At 38.0% G+C, this 23233-nt stretch overlaps 1 protein-coding gene across 5 annotated transcripts in view; it reads right to left on the bottom strand.

The window, feature by feature from the left end:
* The window catches only part of CADPS2 (calcium dependent secretion activator 2), a 397782-nt gene that overhangs the window by 101825 nt on the left and 272724 nt on the right, over positions 1-23233 (bottom strand). For 3 of the 5 annotated variants that reach the window (XM_077773241.1, XM_077773245.1, XM_077773242.1), the window contains exons 13-16: positions 22820-22921; positions 14844-14907; positions 11837-11960; positions 9797-9817 (exon numbers count right to left, since the gene is read on the bottom strand). In XM_077773241.1, the coding sequence (XP_077629367.1) occupies positions 9797-9817; positions 11837-11960; positions 14844-14907; positions 22820-22921 (311 nt within the window). The remainder of the gene's footprint in view (positions 1-9796; positions 9818-11836; positions 11961-14843; positions 14908-22819; positions 22922-23233) is intronic. The other 2 variants (XM_077773243.1, XM_077773244.1) reach the window with 1 other exon arrangement.

The following is a 23233-nucleotide window of genomic DNA, read 5'->3' as shown; positions in this document are numbered from 1 at the left end:
CCAAAGACCAATGAAAGAAAAAAAAAAAAAAAAAAAAAGCCAAAAAACAAATACATGACACATTGTCAAGTGAGCTGAGTAAACTGACATCCTTTTTGAGACCTTTTAGGGAATAGGTGTTGAACACTTGTAATGAGATTTCCATGCATCTTCAGAGGAAGGAGATAAGATTTTAGCAAGAGCTTTTCAGGGTGTTATAGATCATGGCTGAGAGAATGATTCCCGGTAAGAGGCACACCAAAGGAGACATTACATAAACGTTTGGTTTTCTCAGGAGGTGCTTATGTTCTTGCTAAGAATTTCTACAGAAGGCAAATACTTATCAAAGAGAAGGTTTGGGGAGAATACAATGTTTTTTTTTTCCAGATCCTGGGCAATCTGGGATGCATTCAATTTAATACTCTTGATTCATTATTTTGGGCAGCTCCCATATATTATCTCCTGAATCTTTTTTCTTTTGCAACTGGGAATCAATGGGATTCATGGAAGCTTTCATGGCATCACTTCAGAGCGGGTCAAGTATTTTTCTCAAGCATAGATGGTGAGCTGACAATTCTCTGTAGAAAATGAAGTAACTACATTGGAACATGCTAGGTTTTATGAGAAAGTTAAAACAATTTTGCTGCAACTCAGATACCAGACAAGCTTGGAAAATTATCGAGAAAGTAAAAAGGTACAAACATTAGTTGGGGATAGTTACGAGTATACATTTTTAAATACTGTCTGTGACAAAATGAGAACTTTGCATTAGGCACAACTGCATATTGAAGTGTAACTATTGTCTAAAGAAAAAGTGTGTGCTTGTCTGAGTCTACGGCTGAACTGTTTTATTTTCAGAGAACCATTTTTTAGTTGACTGAAAACCTACGGATGGACAAAAATATGGTTACTCATATTTGAGGATATTTGGTAGACATTTTCTAAAAAAAGTAAACAAGTCACTTAAAATAAATAGTATTTGTTGCTAATGGTAACATTAAAGCTTTCACAGAAAATTAGAATTTTAGAAAACCTGTATCAGTCATGACCTTGACAGCTTCCAAAACTTTGAGACTTTTCTGATGAGACAGGTGATATTAACAAGGGTGACTTTATATAATTGTTAACACTAAGAACATCTTAACTCAGTGGACCAAATGATTAGTACATGGTGTTAAAAAATTCATGGTGAAAAACATTTTCAAAGTACATGATGAACCAATTCGATTTAATAGTACGAAAAGTTCACGGATAGGCTTTTAGGTTCCACACTGCACTTACCAAACTTTAGCATAATATCGCAGATGAAAATCCATAATTATCTAAAAAGCCTATTAAAATACTTTTCCCTTTCCCCAATACATGTCAGTATGATATGCAGATTTTTAAAAAATATATACCAACCAAAATAACATATTGTAATAGACTCCATGCAGAAGTACCTATGAGAATCCAGCGGTCTTCTATGAAGACAGCTATTAAAGAGGTGTGCACAAAAATTTTTATAAAGCTATTTATGCTGACAAGTAATGGGTTTGCTCTTGTTATCTGTAAACATTAATATTATATGAATTTCTCAGTTTTTCTTCTAGTATGGTTAATACTGGTAGAAACAACCTATCTGAACAAAAGCTCTTTGGGATCTGAAATTTTAGAGTGTACTAAGTTTGTGAGACTCAAGTATTTGAGAACTACTCGTGTAGAGAAAGGGTATGAATTTTAGCAGGTTGATTTTATATCTGGCGACCTGGCTGAACACTCCTATCTAAAAGGTTCTATGTAGATCCTGTTGGATTTTCTAGGGAGGTGATCATCTTTTATACCCCCTATCCATTCTTTGGATTTACTTTTTTTCATTTCTTTCATGTTGCCCAAACTCTCAGTGTTGTGATGATATGGGAAGTACCTATGACAAAACCTAGTGGGAATGCCACTATACCTCCTTCACCATGTAAAATGTTTGGTGTAGGTTTTTCTATATGGGTTTTATAATATATTCCAGGATGCTCAAAGGATAATTTTTAATCTTATGTAATAAGTGCTAAACTATTTACACACATGTTATTTTACATCTCTTGAGATAGGATTTTTGCCTTTAGTTTGTTTCCTAATGTTGAACTCCTTTTATATTCCTAGGATAAACCCCATTGATTATTTTCCCAATACACTGTTGGATTTTGTACTTAGGGGTTTTGCATGTAGGCTCACAAGGAAACGGGCTTATAATATTGTTCTTTTGTTCTATTGCCTTTACAAGGTTTGGAAATTAAGACTATATTTGCCTCATGAAATGAACTGGATAACATTCACTCGTTTTCCACTTCATTGAACTTATTTTGGATAGGGTTTTTTCCCTAAAAATATGGTAGAACTCACCTCCAAAACTAACCAGGCTTAGGGATCTGTGAAAGGGAGAGTTTTGACAACTATTTCAATTTCTTTAAAGCTTAGTGGCCTGAGTTTTGTTTCTTGTGTTGATCATACCAATATATTTTTTGAAGAAATGTTATCAATTTCATCTAGACTTTCAATTTTTGTCTCTATTCATAATACTCTTCCATTATTTTCTATGCCTCTTGTGTCTCTAGTTATTCTTCTCTGTCATATTGTATTTACCTGAATGGTTTTCATCATCAGTCTGATGAGGTCTACCTTACCGTTTCTATCTCCACATCACTTAGCCCTTTCTGTCTTCACTGTCTACACCTCCACCTTTCTTGCTGCTGTCACTAATCTCCCAGATGACAAGTCCTTCAGCTGTATTCATCCTGTGTTCGATGTTTCTTACAACTGTATTATTTTCATACCTAATATTTCCAGTTGGTTTTTCATGACTTCTTGTTCCTGCATATTTCTAGAATCTTCCTATATATCCTTGAGTATATTATGCTTAATTTAAAATTTTGCTCATAAGACTAAAGTTCTAGAGGACACATACCATTTAGTTTATTGTCTTTTATAAGGGGCTGTACTCCTCAGGAGTCCATTTTGACTTGAAAGCTCATGGTCATTGGAGAAACTCGGGATGGAATGATAGGCAGGTGCTTGCCTGTGTGTCCCTTGAGGACAGAGAAACTTAAGCTTTAGAGTAGGATCCCCTAATACAAAACCAATACTACCAATCATTTTCCTTTGCTACTAACCCATTAGGAAACTTCTAAGGACAGGGATTCACTGTAAATCTGTTAGATTCAAAGCTGTAGTACTTGACCAGAAGTCTCCTTACGTTGTAATCCATTAGGCTAGAGGCTGTGATACAGAGGACTGAAGGCATGGCTGCCCGAGAGTGGCTCAGCTCATTCCAGGTTTCATCTCAAGGCAGCACAGCTGGGCCCAGTTTTGATAAAGCTGCAGACACCAGCCACCTGGCCTACTGCTACCAACTCCAAGGGCAAAAGGAACTGATTGTCTCAATGCAATACCCCCTTTGCTCTCCCTCTGCTCAGCCATACTCCAGGCTAGAACTCCCCACCAGACAGACTGGTGATTGGAAACCAAACTTGTCTGGGCTGAAGTGAAGTGAAGGTGAGTGAAATGAATGTGGGCATATGCTGCTCTTTGGATGGCAGATGGAAAGTGCTGGAGAGGTCAGGGTAAGACTGCTTTATTTATGGAGATACCATGGTTATAGATGGAAATGAAATATGAAGAAAGAAAATGGGGGAACTAGCCACAGGAGAAAGAGGAGATACGTGATGGAGTAAATTCCACCCAGAGGGAGGTAGGTGCATTTGAGATCAATATCACAGGTCGGATGAATCTGCCTTGAAGAGGAAGATACTTCACCCCCTTGATGCTGGAGAACAGGAGACATGGGTGGGTGGGGATGCCGAGAAGTTTCGGTATAGAGCTACCAAGCTGAGGCTTACTATGCTTCCCAGGTGCCACGGAAGGGACTGTCCTCGAATACACTAATCTTAGGTGTCATTTAAATTTAAGATCAAGTTCCTGTGATTGCATGATTTGGAAAAAGAGTATCAATCACGATTGAATCAAGCTGCATTTTGAATATGGGATTAGCTATGACCACCTCTGACTGAGACTATCCTTACCCACTGTAACTTCTCCTACAAAAATAATGAAGGAAATGGTGGATAACTCACGACGAAGACTGTGAATCAAGGAAAGGTGCCATTCCATTTGGCAACAGAACACCTCGGCGGAGGCACGACCAACCATCCAGTGCTGGCAATATTAACCGCGACGTAAGGGGTGAAAAGTCATAAGAAGAGGCAGCAGGATGGTACTGTTTTTAATGGAGGGACAGATACTAATGCTTCCTCACAAACACAAATAAGTCAAGAAGAATATCAGCAAAATGCAGACAGAACAAGTATCAGAGGAGAGAGTGCTACGTGTCCTTAAATGACTCCATGGTTTGTCTGGAGTTGACAGGGCCTCCCGCGCCCTTTGGTCACTAAAGCTGTGGGTAGTAAGTGCAGGGCCCCGGAGAGTATTCCACGCGTTACTATAATCCAGTCACCAGTACACAGGGTGCTCCTTGTGTCCTCACTTTTCTCTTGGCTGGTTACCTGAGTGTGCAGACGGCCACCGTACAACCGCACAGAACACTCTGTGTGTCTTAAGTCTGTCTTGAGCTAACTGAAGGTCCTCATATAGCTGGAAAGCCCCGTCTGGTGGGAGCCACGGTCTTCAGTTGCCTCTTCTCGTCAATAATCCCTGCAACTCCTACTTATTACGTCCCCCAAACATCTCTTGATTCATAGGAATCAATCTGCCAACATTGTCATGAGGTAGCTAATTGGTGTGAACACAAACTGTACAGTGTGGGGTTGCTATCTTGTGAGGCTAGTGAGGTGGTGGGAGAAAAGCAGAAGCGAATAAACATATTACAAATCCTCATTCATTCCAAATGAGATGTAGAAATGGCCAAAGTGAATTCATATTACTTACTCCTGAAAAGAGAATATGGTCATGATACTGGTATGTATGTTACATAGAATAAGGCTACTGGAGCAGCAAGGAAGTGGGTGTTAAAAACATTTCACTCAATATATTGATGAGAACATGTCGAAAAAAAGTTTAAAATTAACATTTCCACTGCATATTAGATAATGGAATAAAATAAATTTACAGCTATCAGAAAAAATTTTCTTCTTAGGTAATTCAAAGAGTCCATTGATCATCAGAAAAATACCACTTTTTCTTTACATATAGAACAGAAATAAATTTTAAGTTGGTCCCTATCCAGATGACGTAGCTCAAGCAGCAAATGTTTACTCTGCATACACATACTGTTTTATAAACTAAAAGCTCTTTATAGATTTATGATTTTCTCAAATATTTTAAAGACAGCAGTAAGACATTCTCTTTTAGAGTCAGAAATTACATTTATCAATTTGTCTGTAAGTCACCAGGTGACTCAGAAGCAGAAATGGTCAGAGGCTTTCATGCCAAAGTCCTACTATCCCAGGCACGCTGTCCAAAAAAGGCTACAAAGAAATTCTTTAATTCTTCAACTGTGCTTTATAGTTTTCAAGGAGAGAATTCCGTTTCTTTTATATACAAATGACCTTCTGCAGAGCACAGTCAGTTCTTATGGGAATGCAAAATTTCAGGACTATTATTTAGATATTAGGAACCTGAATTCATCAGAACATATAACACCCAAAAATTGTTTAAATCTAATTTATGAGAAAACACACTGCTTTTATGAGAGAAACCGGTAACGTTATCCTAGAAATATTAGTAAGAAATTACTCACTAACAAAAAAAGGATTTTNAAAGTCGGATGCTTAACCGACTAAGCCACCCAGGCGCCCCTTATCTACCTAACTTCTATACACATGTCCTTGAGAATGGATTTTATTTATTATTTATTGCTACCCTCTGACAGTGGAGTGCTAAATTAAAATGCCACCCAGATGGCAAACACATCCTAATGACGTAAGGCCTGCCAAAGTGCAACTTCTCTCAAAGAAAGCAAGCAGCACGGCCCTCTGGGAAAGCATCTCCACCTGTTCAACCGAGACTTTGAAAATGAGAGCACTTGGGGGTTAGACCTGGGAACCTGGCAACCAAAGGGCCCAGACACATCCTCAGTGCACAAAGCCCTTGTGTTCATTCCATGCTACCTTTTGTTTAGGGCACCTCCATGTTCTGAGATTCACAAACAGCTTAGCTACCAAATCTATGCAAAAGATCTCAGGTCAAGGCAAGCTCTAAGGAGCCATCTCTCTCTTTTATCGTAAGTCCTCATAGGATACATAGTTTCCAGGAGAGAGCAGGGACTGTTATTAGATTGCTGTTCTTGTCTACAAGAAACTCCCTGAATTAAACGATTCTCCTTTAAAAAGAACTAGTTTGCATCAATACGGTATACAGTTTAAATTAAAAAAAAAAAAATTAGGAAAATGAAGTTGTAGTACCTTTCTGAACCCCAGACTATGAATGAATACTGTAGAAAGGATCTCATTGTTAAATAAACAGTAGTGATAAAATTAAATCAAGGAAGAAAACCAGTTGGTTTTTGTAACTGTGTTGATCTCAAATATTTAAAATAAAAAAAAAAACGCTTTGTAGAAATGTTAAGTTCTCAAAATGAACTGTTCTCATGAAACAAATGCAAAGATATCCTAAGAAGGAAAGAAGGCATTTAAGAGAGAGGTCATTTATTTCATTTATTACAAAGTTGTAAAATTCCTTTTTTCTGCAAATATGTGCTGCCGATGGAGAATGGGAAGAATTCCCAAGGATGGAAGAGAACCAGAAGTTCGAATGAGCATATGCTGAATTATGGAAACAACCGAACAGGTTAGAGTGCTAACTACTGTTAATGCCATTGTTTTCTATTACCTCTGGCTGCTGGGATCCCGGGTTAGTGTCCCACCCCCATGACAAGAGCATGGTACTCTGGTTTAAATTTTCTAATTTTGTTATTAAAAAAAAAAAAATTTATCCTGTATGTTTATTTTTGAGAGAGAGAGAGAGAGAGAGAGAACACAAGCAGGGGAGGGACAGAAAGAGAGGGAGACACAGAATCTGAAGCAGGCTCCAGGCGCTCAGGACAGAGCCCACCGCGGGGCTCGAACCCACAGACTGAGATTATGACCTGAAGTCGGACACTTAACCGAGTGAGCCACTCAGGCGCCCCTAGAAAATTTTAAGTTATATCTACAGCTTTCATCATAATTCTATGAACCAGAATTATGCTCCAGACATCCTTTCAAAGGCCCATCTAGTTTACCTGAGTACAAACTGAACTACACGGGCTCGTCAAGAAAAGGGAGGGAGAAAGACCTAGGAAAATAAGATGACAGTTTAAAAGAGAGATAGTGTGTTCTAATCTGCTTCCTGGTGGTCTCTGGCTGTATGATAGTGACCTCTCTGTTTCAGTTTCCTAAAAAAGCAGTAATAGAAATATTTTTGTACAGGATGAATGGACACATGTGAAGTGCTTNAACCGTGAGATCATGACCTAAGCGAAAGTCGGACGCTTAACCGACTAAGCCACCCAGGTGCCCCTGTTTGCTCTAATTATTAAATAAATATCTACTTTGGGAAAAAGTGACCCCTTGGCTCTTGCACTGTGCCTGCGGTGGCGATGCCAGTCTCGGAACTGAGCAGCCCCAGAGGCAGGGCAGCCGGCGGAAAGAACACGAACAGGGCTCCGTATCTGAGAGACGCAGGTGCAAATCTCATATGCGCTGACTTGAATAACAACACCATGCCCTTGTGCAAGTTACGGACTTTTTCAATAGTCTCAGTTACCTCTCCTATGAAATATCTGTTTTGTAGAGTTGTTTTAGGAACGAATGAAGCGGAGTAAATTAAAACAACAACAATAACAACAACAACAACAACAAACCTCTGGGGGAACAGGAAGTCAACAGATGACAAAATCAGGAACAACCTTGGGCGGAATTCAACTCTGCTCTAGATGGTAGACACTAACCGAGGAAACGGATTATAATGCCCCAGAGAATACTGCTTGGAAGTCTTATCATGTGAGCTCTTACACATGTAACGGACAGTCTCATTTTTAGTCACTTACACCTCTAAGAACATTAGGTAACCCTCTGAACTTGCTACCATATGCAACCAAAGAAATATACCTACATTTTTAAAAAAAACTTCTATTATTTCACAACATTCTTCAACTGAGATTGACGTTACCCTCATTTCACTTCAGTCATCTAAACTGATTTTTTTTTCTCTTTTCCATCTGGGCATGTCTATTTTCTTTTTTAAAAACTTTTTTAAAAAGGTTTTTTATTTTTAAGTAATCTCTACACCCAAAGTAGGACTCGAACTCATAACCCTGAAATCAAGAGTCACATGCTCCATTGACTGAGCCAGCCAGGCGCCCCTCTTAACATTTAATTTTAAGGAAAATATTTTTCCTAGTGTCATCAGACTCTAGAGTTGAACAGTAGTGCGGATGCCAAAAATGTGTGAACGGAAGGCTTCTGTCTGGAAGTGAGGTACATGAGGAGACAGCAACTTTCCTGTTCTCTCCTCTCCTTAATGGGAACGTGTGCAACTCTACACGGTTCCTCCACCCCATCCTTCATGAAGGTTCGCCGTGACCCCTTCTTATTTCACAGGGGAAGGAGCATAGCCTCGGCAGGCTGGGGACCAGGACACCTGATGCAAGTCCCGGCCGGCTGACTGACTGACTCTGTGTCAGTGGAAAAGCCCCTAACAACCCCGGACTTCCTGTGTGTCAACTATATAAAAACCTATTTTCACTACAGGAACAGCGTAGTGGGCAAAGTGCCCTAAGAGTGTTTGAAAAAAGTTTGTTAAAGAGAATAAGGCTGTCGCTGTTACAATGGGCTGTCTTAAGAGGCGATGGTAGCCTCTAAAGTGCACTTTAGTGATCATTGTGGGCGTGTTCTTTCCCCCTTTCCTGGCTCAGAGTGTTTTGTTCCTCACACTTTCTGGGGTCAAATGCTAAAAGAGAATGGAAAGAGGTAGGAAAACAGAAATAGAGCCCTTTAGTTGAAGATTTCAGTTAAAACCAACTTGTCTAACCAAACGAAACTTGTCTATACCACTGCATGTGGGATTTAAATGAGATGGGGAAACCCGGACTAGAAAGGTTCATCACTGGGCTCTTGCCCCATGGAAGTAACTAGCTAAGCTCTCCTCTCTCCCCAAAGCCAAGAGTCTGCTTGCTGCCAGTGGCTCAGGGCTGGGCGCTGGGATGCAACAGTGAACATGCTCTGTAAAGACCCTGCCTGCAAGGGGCTAAAGAAGAGACAGACAAGATAAACAGATAACAGCACATAATTAAATTAACTACAACTGTGATAAGTGGCATAAGAAAAAAGTAACAAAACCTTTAAGATTCAGAGATCCAGAGAAGAACACTTTCCTAGCAATTTCCTGAGACTAGGATTTCATAACCCCTGCTCATTCCTCTGATTAGCAACTTTCAAAGTTAAGAGCTTCTTACTTCTTATTTAACAGCATTTATGCTTTTCACTGTGTTATTTTTCAGGAGTGATAAAGGAGAGGAGGGCCTCTTCTCTAGCTGTAAGAGCCCTCCAAATACTGGCTACAGTTTCCAAATAAGATTACCGTCCATGCTTAAAACATAATGTAGAATATTAATACAGCCTCAGGTTTTTGCTTTGAGTGTGTATAAAAAATGCTGAACGTTAACAGAGATAAATGGCCTGTATTTTACCTACAGAGCATTAACAATAGTTTTCCCCAAATGAAAGTATTTTCAGTATCTTAATCAAAGGCACTTCTAGGAGGCCTGAAAAGCAGACAGCTACGCATTGATATCAAACATCATGGCACCACAATAGAAATAACGGCACGTGCATGCACGAACGTTCATTACCTGCTTCCTTTTCTGCTGGGCCTAAAACATAAGAAAAGACAATTTAGGAAAAAAGCAGGCTCCACCCATGTTGCTCACATAATGCAGAAAGTCAATTAAGCAAAGAAAAGTGGCCCACTTCCTACTTCTAACTTAAATTTGATTTTGTTTTTGGTCTGGTCCTGAGCATAAAGCAAAGAGCGCTTTATTTTTTAACATCTACAAAAGGGGTGGGAAGGAAGGGAGAAAATGAAACGCATAGAAATGTTCTCATATAATAAGCATGCATTTTGTTTTTCTGAAAATGGAGACTGCTCAGTAGTCCCACCCACTAGATTTCTAGGATCCATTTTCTAGAATATTCTCACAATAGACTACAAGTAAGAGACAGAGGACTCCAGAAAGGAAGGGGGTGTGAGTGCTCCCTGCTCCCTGTTCATTTGGTCCTAGAATAGTATTTTCTCTAACACAGACTCGTTTTTATGTGTGATCCAGAGGAACAGCTATGTCTTTTGACCACCAAACGTGTTAACACGTTTGTCTAGCTAATTAATAAAAGCTCTCCATGGCTGTGACAAATAATTTTATTTGCCCATGTTAAAATGGACTCTGGGACTAGAAAAGAGAAACATCCCATCTTTTCAGTATTGCTGGACAATGAAAGATACTAACTAGAATGGACAGTTAAGAACAAAAGGGTTCTCATAGGTTTTTTTTTGGATCGAGTTTAAACATCTGGATAAAACAATACTGTGTTTATTCAGTTGTGCACAAACTTTTTTCCCTTTACTAGATTTGAAAGGTTTTAATGGGTCTATTTTCATATCAACTTTTTCTACCCGTGTTCACAACACAAAATATTCCAAAACACGAAGATTGTTTGAGTATTCACAATGTGAAAACCAATCTGTTTATCTTCCACTGTCTCCAAATGATCTAATATTCATTGCTTTTGCTTTAACACAACATGATATCATAATTAATGATGTTAAACTGGTAACTAAGGAGGTTTCATGTTGTTACTCTCGTGATATAATATCGGTTGCTATAGTGATAGGATGGCTTTTTTGTTAATCACTCAGGAGGTTGGTTATTGCATGCTTGTTAGAAAGCTTGATCAGATTTGGAGAGAGAAAAAGGATATAACACTGCCAATTATAATCAATCTTTTTCATCGTACTACTTTTGATAAAACTATCTTCATATCAATAATTAAGAAATTTATAATTCAGTACAATTTTATATTAAAAGTTACTAAAATTCTTCTAATAGAGGGTTTGCCTTTATTTTTAGATGTAAGTGTTTAACTCTGCAAACTTTTTTCCTAAGTGAATGCTACATGTATGACACAAGCCAGTTTTATGGGTAATTAGAGCAAAAAATTTGAGGTCCTTTCTATTATTTCTAGTCATATCAGAGGATTGTCAAATAAAGCAGATTTTTGTGTCTTTGCCACACATTTCGATCTGGTTATTTCTAAGTGTCTTAAATCTCAGTATTCTTAATGAGTGAAATCTGAAGGAAGAGAAAAAAAATGTGCAGCCCCCTCAAGAAATGTAATTGTTCAAATGTGTTAATATATTGCAAGCAATGAGAAGTTGCAGGGAATTCTATCAGTTTATTCTGGCCCTCACCATAATCAACAAGTTTCTTCCTTCTCTGAGCGACACTGTTGAACAGAAAATAAAATTATGTAATACTACACTGCTACTGATCAGGAAAGAAGACACTGCCTCCAGTTGATATGTTAGACATACTTACGGTAATGTCAAAAAATACAACCCATGAAAACACCTTTTGGTTCCCTGAAAACTCAAAATAAGAACAAAGGACAACTTAAGCACGAATCCTGGGTCTTTCATTCAAGCAGAGTCCCAGGAGGCATATTAAAGCAATGAATAGGAAAAAGCTCTTCAGTTCACCAGCTGAGATTTTAATGAGACATTTCCCTTTGCCACGGTACAGGTTTGTTCAGGAAAGGAAAGAACTTCTCACAGAAAATTCAGTTAATAGGCATTGTTGGCTCTCACTGCCACTTCGGCAATTGCTCACTGCACTGACCTTCTATTTTGGCATATTCTGTGAGCCTAGTGTAATTGATCAAGGCAGCTTTCTCCAGACATTTTCTGACCACTTTTTTCACCTCTTCTGCTGGTATGGGAGTGGCGATATCTTTCATTAAGACCTAAAGAGAGGGAAAGAGAGAGAGATTGCATAAAAGAGACTGTAAAATCAAATTACACGAATTGTCCTGTATCTATTACTAGGAAGGTGTCCTAGGTAACACTGGGGGAAAGTAATGAGTCGGCACTTCACAACTGGGAACCTAATCCGCCAATCTTGGCTCCTCCTGTCTAAGCCTCATTTATGCACATCAAAACCTCCCCTAGGCCAAGCCACCATTCAGTGTGAGGACTGTCACTTCCTCCAGGGGCCCACGACACCATTAGAGCAGCTGTTTAGATCAGGATTATAGTCCTTGGGACAAGTATAAAGTTTCTTTTGCACATCCCTAATTTAAAAGCTTTAAATCTTTTGAACAACATGTATGAAAACAGTAACAAAATTCCATTAATAATAAGCACCGTTTTTGAGCTCTATAAAAATCGCGATCTCTAATTCTCACAATTAAACTTTAATTACTGTGATCTACTGACGGGGAGAAAAATCTTTGTTTTAGTGAAATGAATGGAATTTCTGTTAAAACAAACAGAAACTTTCTGGAATTAAAAAGAACAAATTATTTTCCATTGAGTTCTTAACTATATTTTTGGATTTTTTTTTCCTTTATAAGTATTACTACCGGCAAGGCAAAAATGCAATCATATCCAGATTTCAAGATATAACGTATTTAAGTACTTTTCTGATGCCTCACTGATAATTTCCCTTAAATTTTTTTCAGTGATAAAACTGCTTACAGTTTTGATTATACCATTAGTCCAGAACTACTTTTCCACATATTTAATGCAGCTTTTCTGGTTTTGCTTACATTCAAATTATAAAATATATGGCAAAATATGAGTATAAAGAAGACAAGAACAGTAAGTATTCTTACTATCTTATTAGTCTTTCGCCTTAAAGAATCATCAAAAGGACATGAAAACATCCATACTTTATGACTTCATTCTCTTTTGATCAGCTTCGGCATGAAGGATTTTATAATTTCAAATTTATTCAACCATTTAAGCACTGGCAATCCTTCACAACGTATTTTAATTTTGTTAGGCAATGTTTCCTTTTCAAAACAACAAACTTTATCACTTAAAAATTTCCTTCCCATCAAATTCAATTATTCTTCATAGTATCATATTAAAATTTTTAACACATTTTACATATATTTGGCACTTTAATTAGAACTGCACATTACAGTCTTTGTAGGCAGGAAAACCCTTCTGCTCATAGTAAAAAAAAAAAAAAAAGCTTTTTAAAATGTACTGTTATTTTTAAAGTGATTATTTGTAAGATTTAAATTTAAAATTGATTTTCTCCCACATGCAGACAATGAACTTTACTATCAAGCCTTCCCACAGTGGTACACTTTTAAATAATAGAGAGAGCTGTTGAAACTAGAATGTACGTGGTCCGTTACAGAGGTGAGTGTGGGGATGAAATCAGGGGATAGTTCATATTATCCAGGAGCTGGATATTTAATTTGGAATGGAGGGAACTGTACCCTCTTTCCTGGCAAAGGACAAAGTCAGGGTTTAAGTGCAAAAGGGGAGACACAGCCCGTCTCCTGTATCTTCTCCATTTTTTTCCCAGGCAGAATAAGTATGAAGAATTCACATGGAGACTGTATTTTTCTAAGATATCAATACATACAGAGACGTGAAAATGAAGAGATGGTCTTCCCATTTCTGTCTCAGTTCAGCGAGAGCCATGATTAGTGACTATAACTGGGAAAAAGGTCACTGTTCATCCCACTGCNGCTCTGCTGTGGAAACCACAACAGAGAGAGGCTGTATTAGGTCCCCAGGATGAGATGCCATTCCAAAAATAAAGCTCTCTGTAAAGATTTTATCTTTTCTATGATACCTTAATGAATTGGATGCAATGAATACTTTGAAACGCCTGGGTTACATGCAGCTTTATTACAAAAATTCAAATAAAACAGGTCACTACTATAATAATATTTCTATCACGTGAGGCACAGGGATCAGTGATAAGATAGGGATATACAGATGAAACCACTGTATGATCCGAAGACCTCGTGACAGTCATCAGTTCTAGCCCTCCTCTTCCAAGTGCTTAAATCAGTGAAAAATGTCACTTTTTGCTTGTAATGGAAATGCTAATAAACAATCTAGAATTCATTTGGCAGAAAAGTGGGCAAGATCGAGTGCCTGAAGTCAATAAGTCAGGACCAGAACATTCAAATCATGAGCTATAAATGATCCTTAGAAGTTCTTTTTGATACTGATAAGGAACTGGAATTGTCCACATGACTTAACTGTTAGGACCCACCTAGCATATGCATAGTTTTATAAACAAATGAAAAGGATTCTTCCCTTTCAAATTTAGTCTGCCACAAAACCAGGAGCGGAGAATGTATTTTAGCAAAGATATGAAAACTTTGTTTGCTGTTCAGTTGAGGGAAAATGAATTTCCTCAATTCATGTATTCATTTAAAGTAACACAAGTTGAAGAGATTTCTGAGATTGATTTAGAATGAAAAGCATGATATATTGTAAATATTAAATGATAAGCTCTTACAGGTATAACAAGTATGACAGAAGTTCAAATAAATTGTGGGGGGGGGGTGTAATAAAAGACAACCGTGATGTCTGAAAACCAGATAAGTATACTTAACTAGAAAATCTCATGAGGGAAAGAAAGAGGTGGGGGAAAAGGCACAGGACGGCAGGGGAGGGCTTCAGAGAGGTCTCTGCGAGGAAGAAGTAGTCAACAGGAGGAGCTGTAGTAAGAGCAGGTGGCAAAGTGATGAAATGTGACCAACGGCCTCAGGGAACACACTTGTTTGGAAAGGCCTTGTCTGCCTGGGTCAGAAACTGAAATATACAGCTACAGAGAGCACAAACAGTGTTTACAAGGTAGTGTTCAAACATACCCTTTCGAGTAACGAAAGTGTAGCTTTCAGGGCACCCTCAGGTCGTCCAAAGGGAAAACAGTATCTTAAAAAACAAAAGGAGGGACAAAAAAGTCAAACATTTAATATCCAAGACTGCCAAATTATTCCCACTTCTATTACTTGGCATTATTAAAGAACAGTGAAAAGTTGGTTAAAATAGCATCAGCGCATCTGGGAAAAATTTTAACAGCAGCAGTTTACCCAGTTCCATGCTTCAAATTTCTTTAAACAGTAAGGGTGTAAGCTGTGATGGAAACGGTCTACAGTTTTGACGATACAGGCTCAGAGAGCAAGGTCCTTTTCGAGAGATAATTAAAATACATTCCCTAAAAATTTCTTGAGGTTTGTTGTTATCAAGCTCTATCATCAACAAAATGACTTCCCCCATCTCCTGCCGTACTTGTGTGGCTTGAGGTGGAAACACCCCACAGACATACAGACATAACTGCTAGTACAAAATGGGTTCTAGCTCTCCGTCTGTCTGTCTGTGCCGGTGGCTAACTCTACCACCTCCCCACACAACACCATAAACCTGGGGGAGCGCTGCAGTTTGGCAGCAGAGTGGGTCATCTTCAGTGCTTCCAGTGCTGTGTCTTCTTAATGTACCCCCGCAACCGGAGGGCAGGTTCCGCTGGTGCTCTGACACCAGGGTCAGAGGCTGGGCCAGCGAGCGGGCTCCTTGGAAGTTAGTCGACACATGGTGGTAACAGATTTATAGCTCTTCACAAGGGGGTCCCTCTTCAGGTCACTTTCACTTAAAGAGCAGAGAATGTCAGGGCCACTTCATCCCGCTGGAGCTCCTTGCTTTGTTCAATCAGGTTCAGTAACCCAATCACTGCCTCCTCCCCCAAGATCAAGTGCTCCAGGCAGCTGAGCTGTCCATAGACTGCCACTTCACTCCGGACTAGAAAGCTTCAAACTAGGGGCGCCTGGGTGGCTCAGTTGGTTAAGTGCCCGACTTCAGCTCAGGTCATGATCTCACGGTTTGTGGGTTTGAGCCCCACATCGGGATCTGTGCTGAGAGCTAGCTCAGAGCCTGGAGCCTGCTTCAGATTCTTTGTCTCCTTCTCTCTCTGACCCTCCTTGCTCAGTTGCCACCCCCCCCCCCCCCAAGAAATAAATTAAAAAACAAACAAAAAAGCTTCAAACTAGTAACTTGAAGTTACTTTGTTTATTTCCATGTCTGTCCTCTGCCACTATTCAGGGACTTGGTTAACAGATCTTCTAAGATGTAATTCACAATAAAACTATTTTTTTCACCAGGCAATTTGAACAGGTTTCCCTTAAAGCACATATATGTTAAATTCAAATTATTTTATAGGAGTGAAGTTTGAAGAGTGATTAAAGAATGATTAAAGGCTGATTTCTCACAAAGCAGTTGTTAAATTTATATTAGGGCTGGGTTTAGTTTTATGAAAGTTTTATTAGTTTCAGAAAATGCAAAAAGTGTCATAAATCCAGTCACTCAAATTTTTCTTCAGAACAGTGTTTATCATTTTGCTTGCTGTTAAAAATTTCCTTCACTTACTCTTGCCTCCGTGCATTCTCTTACTCCCCTCCGCTTCCGAGCATAAAAGCAACAACCAATTTATTTTTGATAGTTTTGTATCCTGGGCAGTGTTGCCTCTTAGAGCATTAGGAAAGTAGCTTTCATCATTTTGTGTACCATAAACCTTAATCCATGTTTAAATAAAACGCAAATTGGGTTCTTATAGTCCCCTCCCCCTGCTTAAATCTTTTCAGTGTATTTGCATAATCCATCCATTGTCTTTCCTATTGTTTATTTCCATTAACCTGTGGGTGACACATTTTATGAATGGAATGTTACTGATCCCCAGATTACATTTAGCATTTCAGGGCTCTGAGGTCCCACTGGGTATGTTCTGAATTAGCATTAGCTGCCCATGATGTGTAAATAATTCAGCACATTTACAGAGTACAAGTAATCCTGAATCAATAAAGTACAGAAAATAACTACACAGAGGCTTAATTAATCTTTACAAAATGAGTTTTAAAAGAAAGGAATAGTTTTGTTCTGCCTTTCAAGATAAATATTTTGGGTTTTTACCACTTTAATAGCTCTCTAACAGCAAAGCAAAGTGGAAAATACTCAATTATCAAATTTGATAATTCAACACAGTTTAATATCTAAGCTGAATAAATTAAAATCACCCTGATTCCTACCCTAGTAAATTAATTACACAGATAAATGAACTTGGATAGACGTGTCCCACATTTGTTTCTTTTCCTTCTCCATTTGAAAATACAGGATTTCTTTTCATCAAAGTTTTATATGTACATAGTCTGAAAGGAAACTTCTTTTACAGGGTTTTTATGAACAACAGAAGCATTTTGTCATTTCCACCCCACTCCCCAAGTAAATATCTCCAGAAAAAAAGTGTGTAACTTTTAGCTACTTCTTTCAGTATTTAAAAATTATATTCCTAACCTACATGCTAATATTTCTAATTCTTGACTTTTCAGGTTTAAATATTTTTCTACTAACTTTCCACTAAGTATGGAAGTACTTAGTGGTTAATAGATTTAGAGGTATAAAGGATATACAATGAACTGTACATATTTAAAATATATAATTTGATAAGTTTTGACATATGTAAACACCTGTGAAAGCATCACTACAGTCAACTTAACATATATATTCATGACCCCCAAATGTTCTTTCCCCACCCACTGGGCCCAGGCAACCATTGATTTACTTTGTCATTTGGATTAATTTCTATTTTCTATAATTTTATGTAAGAGAAATCATAGCATGTACTTTTCTGCATCTAATTTCCCTCAATATATTTTTTATGCTATCAACAGTTTATTCCTTTTTACTGCTCAGAAGTATTACAATACATTGTTTATCTATTCCTTGTTGATGGCCATCTGGCTTGTTTTCATATTCTGGTTATTAGGAATAATGCTGGTATGTTAAGGTCTGAACATTCACATAAAAGTCTTTGCGTGGACATGTTTCATTTCTCTTGGGGGAATACCTACCTATAGGTGGAAAGGCTGGGTCATGTGGTAGATGTTTAAATTTTTTAAAACCTGCAAACTATCATATAAAATGGGTTGTACCCTTTTATATTCCTATCAACAGAATATGCAGAGTTCCAATTTCACATCCATGCCAACACCTTGGGTAGTACTTTTTAAATTTTAGCTATGCTAATGACGTAGTAGTACCTTATTGTGTTTTAGTCTGTATTTCCCTAAAGAGTAATGATGTTGAGCATCTTTTCATATGTCTTTTCACCATGTCTTTGGTGAAATATCACATTTTTATTGAGTTATTTCTAAGTTTTAAGAGTTATTTATATATTTTACGTAGAATATTAAATATTCTACGTAAAAAATATGGGATATGTATTGTGCAAATAGTTTTTCCCATTCTGGCATGTTATCTCTTAATCTTTTAATGTCTTTGGCAGATCAAATTTTTTTAATTTATTTTTGAGAAAGAGATAGAGACAGCGTGAGCAGGGGAGGGTCAGAGAAAGAGGGAGACACAGAATCTGAAGACGGGCCTCAGGCTCTGAGTTGTCAGCACCGAGCCTGATGTGGGGCTCGAGCCCACAAACCGTGAGATCATGATCTGGGCCAAATTCAGATGCTTAACTGACTGAATCACCCAGGCGCTCCTGGAAGATAAAAAATTTTAATGTTGTTGGAAGTTCTAGGAAAAATTTTTCCATTTATGAATCATGATTTTGGTGTTTTAAGAATCCTGGCTTAGTCCAAGGACAGAGACATTTTCCATTTTCTAGATCTATCCATTTCAGGCTAACTTTTCAATCACGTATGAGGGATGAGTCCAGGTTAACATTTATTGAAAAAAGCATACTTTGCAAATTATCTTTGTATATGTTTTGAAAATCAATTGACCATATGTGTAGGATTCTACTTCTGAACTGTCCACACCACACTACCTTGAATACTGATTTCTGAGTAAACATCCTTGCCTTGCTTTAGATCTTAGGTGAAAAGCATTCAGTGTTCCACTATTAAGTATGACACTGCAGGTTTTCCATTAAAGCCTTTAACAGGTTGAACATGTGAAATCTGATAGTAATTCTCTTAATATTATGGTTTACGAATTCTATCCTCTGTGTCATTTCCACTTTTGGTTGTTTTTGTTCTCTTCATTGGTTATATTTTACCATTTTTTTTTTCATATGCCTAGAAAGTTTTGACTGGATGGTAGACAGTGTTATTTTACATCGGTGGCTCAATATTTTTGTATTCCTTTATTCTTGAGCTTTGTTCTGGAATACAATGAAATTACTTAAAAATAGTTTGATTTATTTGAATTTTGATTTTAATCCTCATCAGGAGAGAGAAAAACAGGGCTGTTTTTCCAACACTGAGACAAAAACCCTCTCAGTATTCTACCTGCTACTCATGACTTAGAAGCTTTCTACTCTGGGTGGTAGAAACTGGTACTCCTCTTAGCTCTGTGTTCGCTTTGGGGATTATCCTCTGTAATTCTACCACAGAGAGAAAGGATTATTTGCCTGACTTTAAATAATTTCCTTACATACTTGCTCAGATCAATACTTAGTTGGAGACTCTAAGGGGACCCTCAGCAAGTAACTGTAGGTCTCTCTTCTCTTTCTTTAGAAGCCTGATCTGAAAACTCTAGCTGTCTTGTCCTTCCTGGACTCCAACCTCTGTCTCAAGTCAGGGTCCACTGGGATTCTTCTTGCTGAGCCATAGCCTGGAAATACTCTCCAAGTGCTAAGCACAGGCAATGAAAGGGCTTATATATTTGTTTCTCATCTCTCAAGAATCATTTTTATTGTCTTATGTTTAATATGTTGAAAAGCCTTTTTTCACATATTTTAGTCTCGAAAAGTTTAAAAAAAATTTTTTTTAATGTTTTATTATTTATTTCTAGGAGAGAGAGAGACAGCGTGAGCAGGGGAGGGTCAGAGAGAGAGAGGGAGTCACAGACCGAAAGAGGCTCCAGGCTCTGAGCTGGCAGTCAGCACAGAGCCCGACGCGGGGCTCGAACCCACGAACCATGAGATCATGACCTAAGTGAAAGCTGGACACTTAACCGACTAAGCCACCCAGGCGCCCCTAGTCTCGAAAAGTTTTTGATAACAGGGTAAATATCATCCCATCTTAGACATAGGTAGTTTTTTAAATTTTTGACTACTTTACCCAACCCTAAATTTAATTCCTATCCTTCCTATCTTTCTAACACAGTTATACCATTTGGGGGATTAAATGCAGTATTTACATTATGTAAACGTCCTAGATAACTGAGACACAGTACAATGATATCTTATGTGTCATCATTTTGTTAATATTTAATACTTGTCTTTGTTGTTTTTTAAAAAATTTTTGTTTATTTTGAGAGACAGAGAGAGGACACATCTAAGAGTGCATGTATGCACAGTGGCGGGTGAGAGAGAGGAAGAATCACAAGAATCTGCGCTGACAGCACAGAGTCTGACGAGGGGCTAGATCTCACAACCGTGAGATCATGATGTGAGTGGAGATCAAGAGTCAGATGCTCACGTGACTGAACTACCAAGGTGGGCCAAATTTCCTCATTTTATAGACCTTATCTAATATAATTCCATATTCCAGTATAACTAATATAATCTAATTAATAGAACTCCAAACTCGCTTCCAAATGGGTAAATTCTCTCTCAATTTACTAAAACATTTTAGTATTTTGTTAATTTAATTTACTTCAAGAATTTTTCTAACCTGCTCTTATCAGAACTGGCTGCTCTTTAAGTTCAACCATCACTTGGGATTTTCTATTAACTATCATGAAGAAGATTCCCTCCTGTTTAATGCTGATTTTCAGTTTCAGGGATCTAAACCATCCCTCTTTGTTTTCTCTTTTGTCTTGGATTTGTATTCTCCAGGAAGGGATTATGAGAAGCATTTTTTCTTTAAAGTGGGCTCCATATCCAACATGGAGCTTGAACTCATGACTCCTGAGATCAAGCACTGCATGCTCTATTGACTGAACCAGTCAGGCACCCCAAGAAGCCTATCTTTTAAGGTCCTGATGTCTGAAAATATTATTCTACTTCTACCCTTAAGACTGTTACTGGTATAGAATTCTAGGATGAAAATAATCTTTCTTTAGAATTTTCAAATCACTGACGCATTGTGTTCTGAATATCAGTATTGCTCCTCATATCGGAATGAAAGTCGAAGTAAAGGAACTTTAACTTTGTTCTCTGCCTGACACATAATATGTACTCAATATGTTTGTAGAACAAATCAATGTTGAGGAGTTATTCTGATTCTGGATTCTTTGTATTTCAGGATCTTCTCTTTAATCCCCAAGATGCTGTAAGTTCATGAAAATGTCCCTGATGAGTATCTATTCTAATCCACTATGCTGGGTGCTCAATGAGCTCTTTCACTGTGAACACTTATGTCTTTTACTTCAATAAAATGCCTTTGCATAAATATATGGTCAATTTCCTACTTTCAGCCTTACCTGTTTCCAAATTCCTATTACTTATGGTGATGAAACTCCTGAGCAAATCCTTAATTTTTCTTACCTTTGTATTTCTATTTTCCTTTCTCCTGTTAGTTTTTAAAAGGTTTCATTAACTTATTTTTTTAATAGTGTGTGTTTGTGTAGCATTTGCATATGATTTCTAAGAGTTTGTATTTGTTCCCTGAGGTTTATTCTTTTTTTTTTCTTCTTTGTAACAACATCCTCCTTTTGTTTTATAGATGCTCTATCTTCTTAAACCTCTCGGAGGATATGAATAACAGGTTTTCATTGCCTAAGCCCCCTCATTAATTTTCTTTTCCCCATATAATCTTTATGTCTTCCCAATTGCTTTTTTTTTGTATTTACTTATTTTAGGCTCTGTTTTCCACATTAAATACTTTCCTCAAATATCTGATGACCTTGGCTGTCTGACCATTTTCAAAAGCATGGCAGTAAAAACCTGAATGGAAGCTATATGCACCTAAGGTGGGTATACTAGACTGGGTGTTTGCTAAAGGGGAATCAGGCTGGGCTGTCCCTGTGGGAGGCTTTACCGTCCGTGCTGCAGGTCTCTTCTCTTGGGCTAGTGAGGCTCATAGCAGAAGACTTACAATACGTCTAGAAGGTTGTGGTTAACTAACAGCTTTTTCCAACTATTAACAAAGTATAGTAACTGAATTTTTTTAATAATGATGAAATGATTTCAGATCTGATCCCTGCAACAAAACAGGCATGTTGTAAGACACAACATACTGACTTCACAACATTTTATAGGACCTGATAAACATGATTAAAAAGGGGGGGGGGACATATTGGCAAATTTCTGTTTTTAACCATTATGTTCTGTTGAGGTGACTATAATCAGGAGGAAAAATATTAAGATTTTTTGACCTTTCACTCTACAAATGTTTCTCAGTTTAAATGGGTAATTTTTTTGATCAAGGAACTGTGCCAGGCAGTGTGGACCCTGTTCTTAGAAAATGTAAATAAAAGGATAACTAATGACTTAAAAAATAGGTGTTACAACAATGTGATAAACAACTAGTGAAAAGTAAAGATGATGCATGCTGAAAGATTTCAGGTTTCTCAGTCTTTGCTGGAATGATTGAGGAAGGCTCCACTGTGATTATAGGACATAAGAGGCTCCTTGCCTGGTGATTCAGAGAGAGAGGACTAGTCACCAAAAGTGGGGAAAGAGGTTACTCAAGACTGAGAAATGCACAAGTGAGAGATACATTCCACATTGGACACTGAAGGGCGAAGGCACCTACCTTAACGAATGGTAGAAACTGAATGGTGGGCTTAGAAACAGACCACAGACTGAGGAACGTGGATCTTACCTTGCAGGCACTGGAGAAGAAGCTACTGATGGTTCTTGAGTAGCAGCAGAAAGACATAATAAACATCTGTAGGGGACTGGAGTGTTGACTGAGGAAAGCAAATACTTAATATTAATGAACAGAATATATACCTGAAGTGGCTTATCTGATTTTCTAAAAGAGAAGACAGTCTTTCTTTTATCTCTTCAAATCTCTCTTTCTCTTCCATTGAAACTGTTCCAATTCCATCAGGCCTGGAAAAAATTCAAAATCAGTCATTTATATTGATAGAATGTTTATTCTCATATATTTTATATTTCTATATATATTTTTTGAGAGAAAGTGCAAGTGGGGGAGGGGCACAGTGAGAGGGACAGAGAAAATATGAAGCAGGCTCCGTGCCATCATGCAGAGCCCAACGTAGGGCTTGACCTCATGAACCCTGAGATCATGACCTAAGCTGAAACCAAGAGTTGGATGTTTAAACCACCTGAGCCACCCAGTGCCTGTGTGTGTGTGTGTGTGTGTGTGTGTGTGTGTGTGTGTGTGTGTGTGTATTTTTTGTA

This window comes from Crocuta crocuta, unplaced genomic scaffold, assembly GCF_008692635.1.
Source record: "Crocuta crocuta isolate KB4526 unplaced genomic scaffold, BGI_CrCroc_1.0 scaffold16, whole genome shotgun sequence".
Classification (NCBI taxonomy): Eukaryota; Metazoa; Chordata; class Mammalia; order Carnivora; family Hyaenidae; genus Crocuta; species Crocuta crocuta.
Note: the sequence above shows the minus strand (reverse complement) of the source record. Positions and strands in the feature narration are given on the sequence as shown.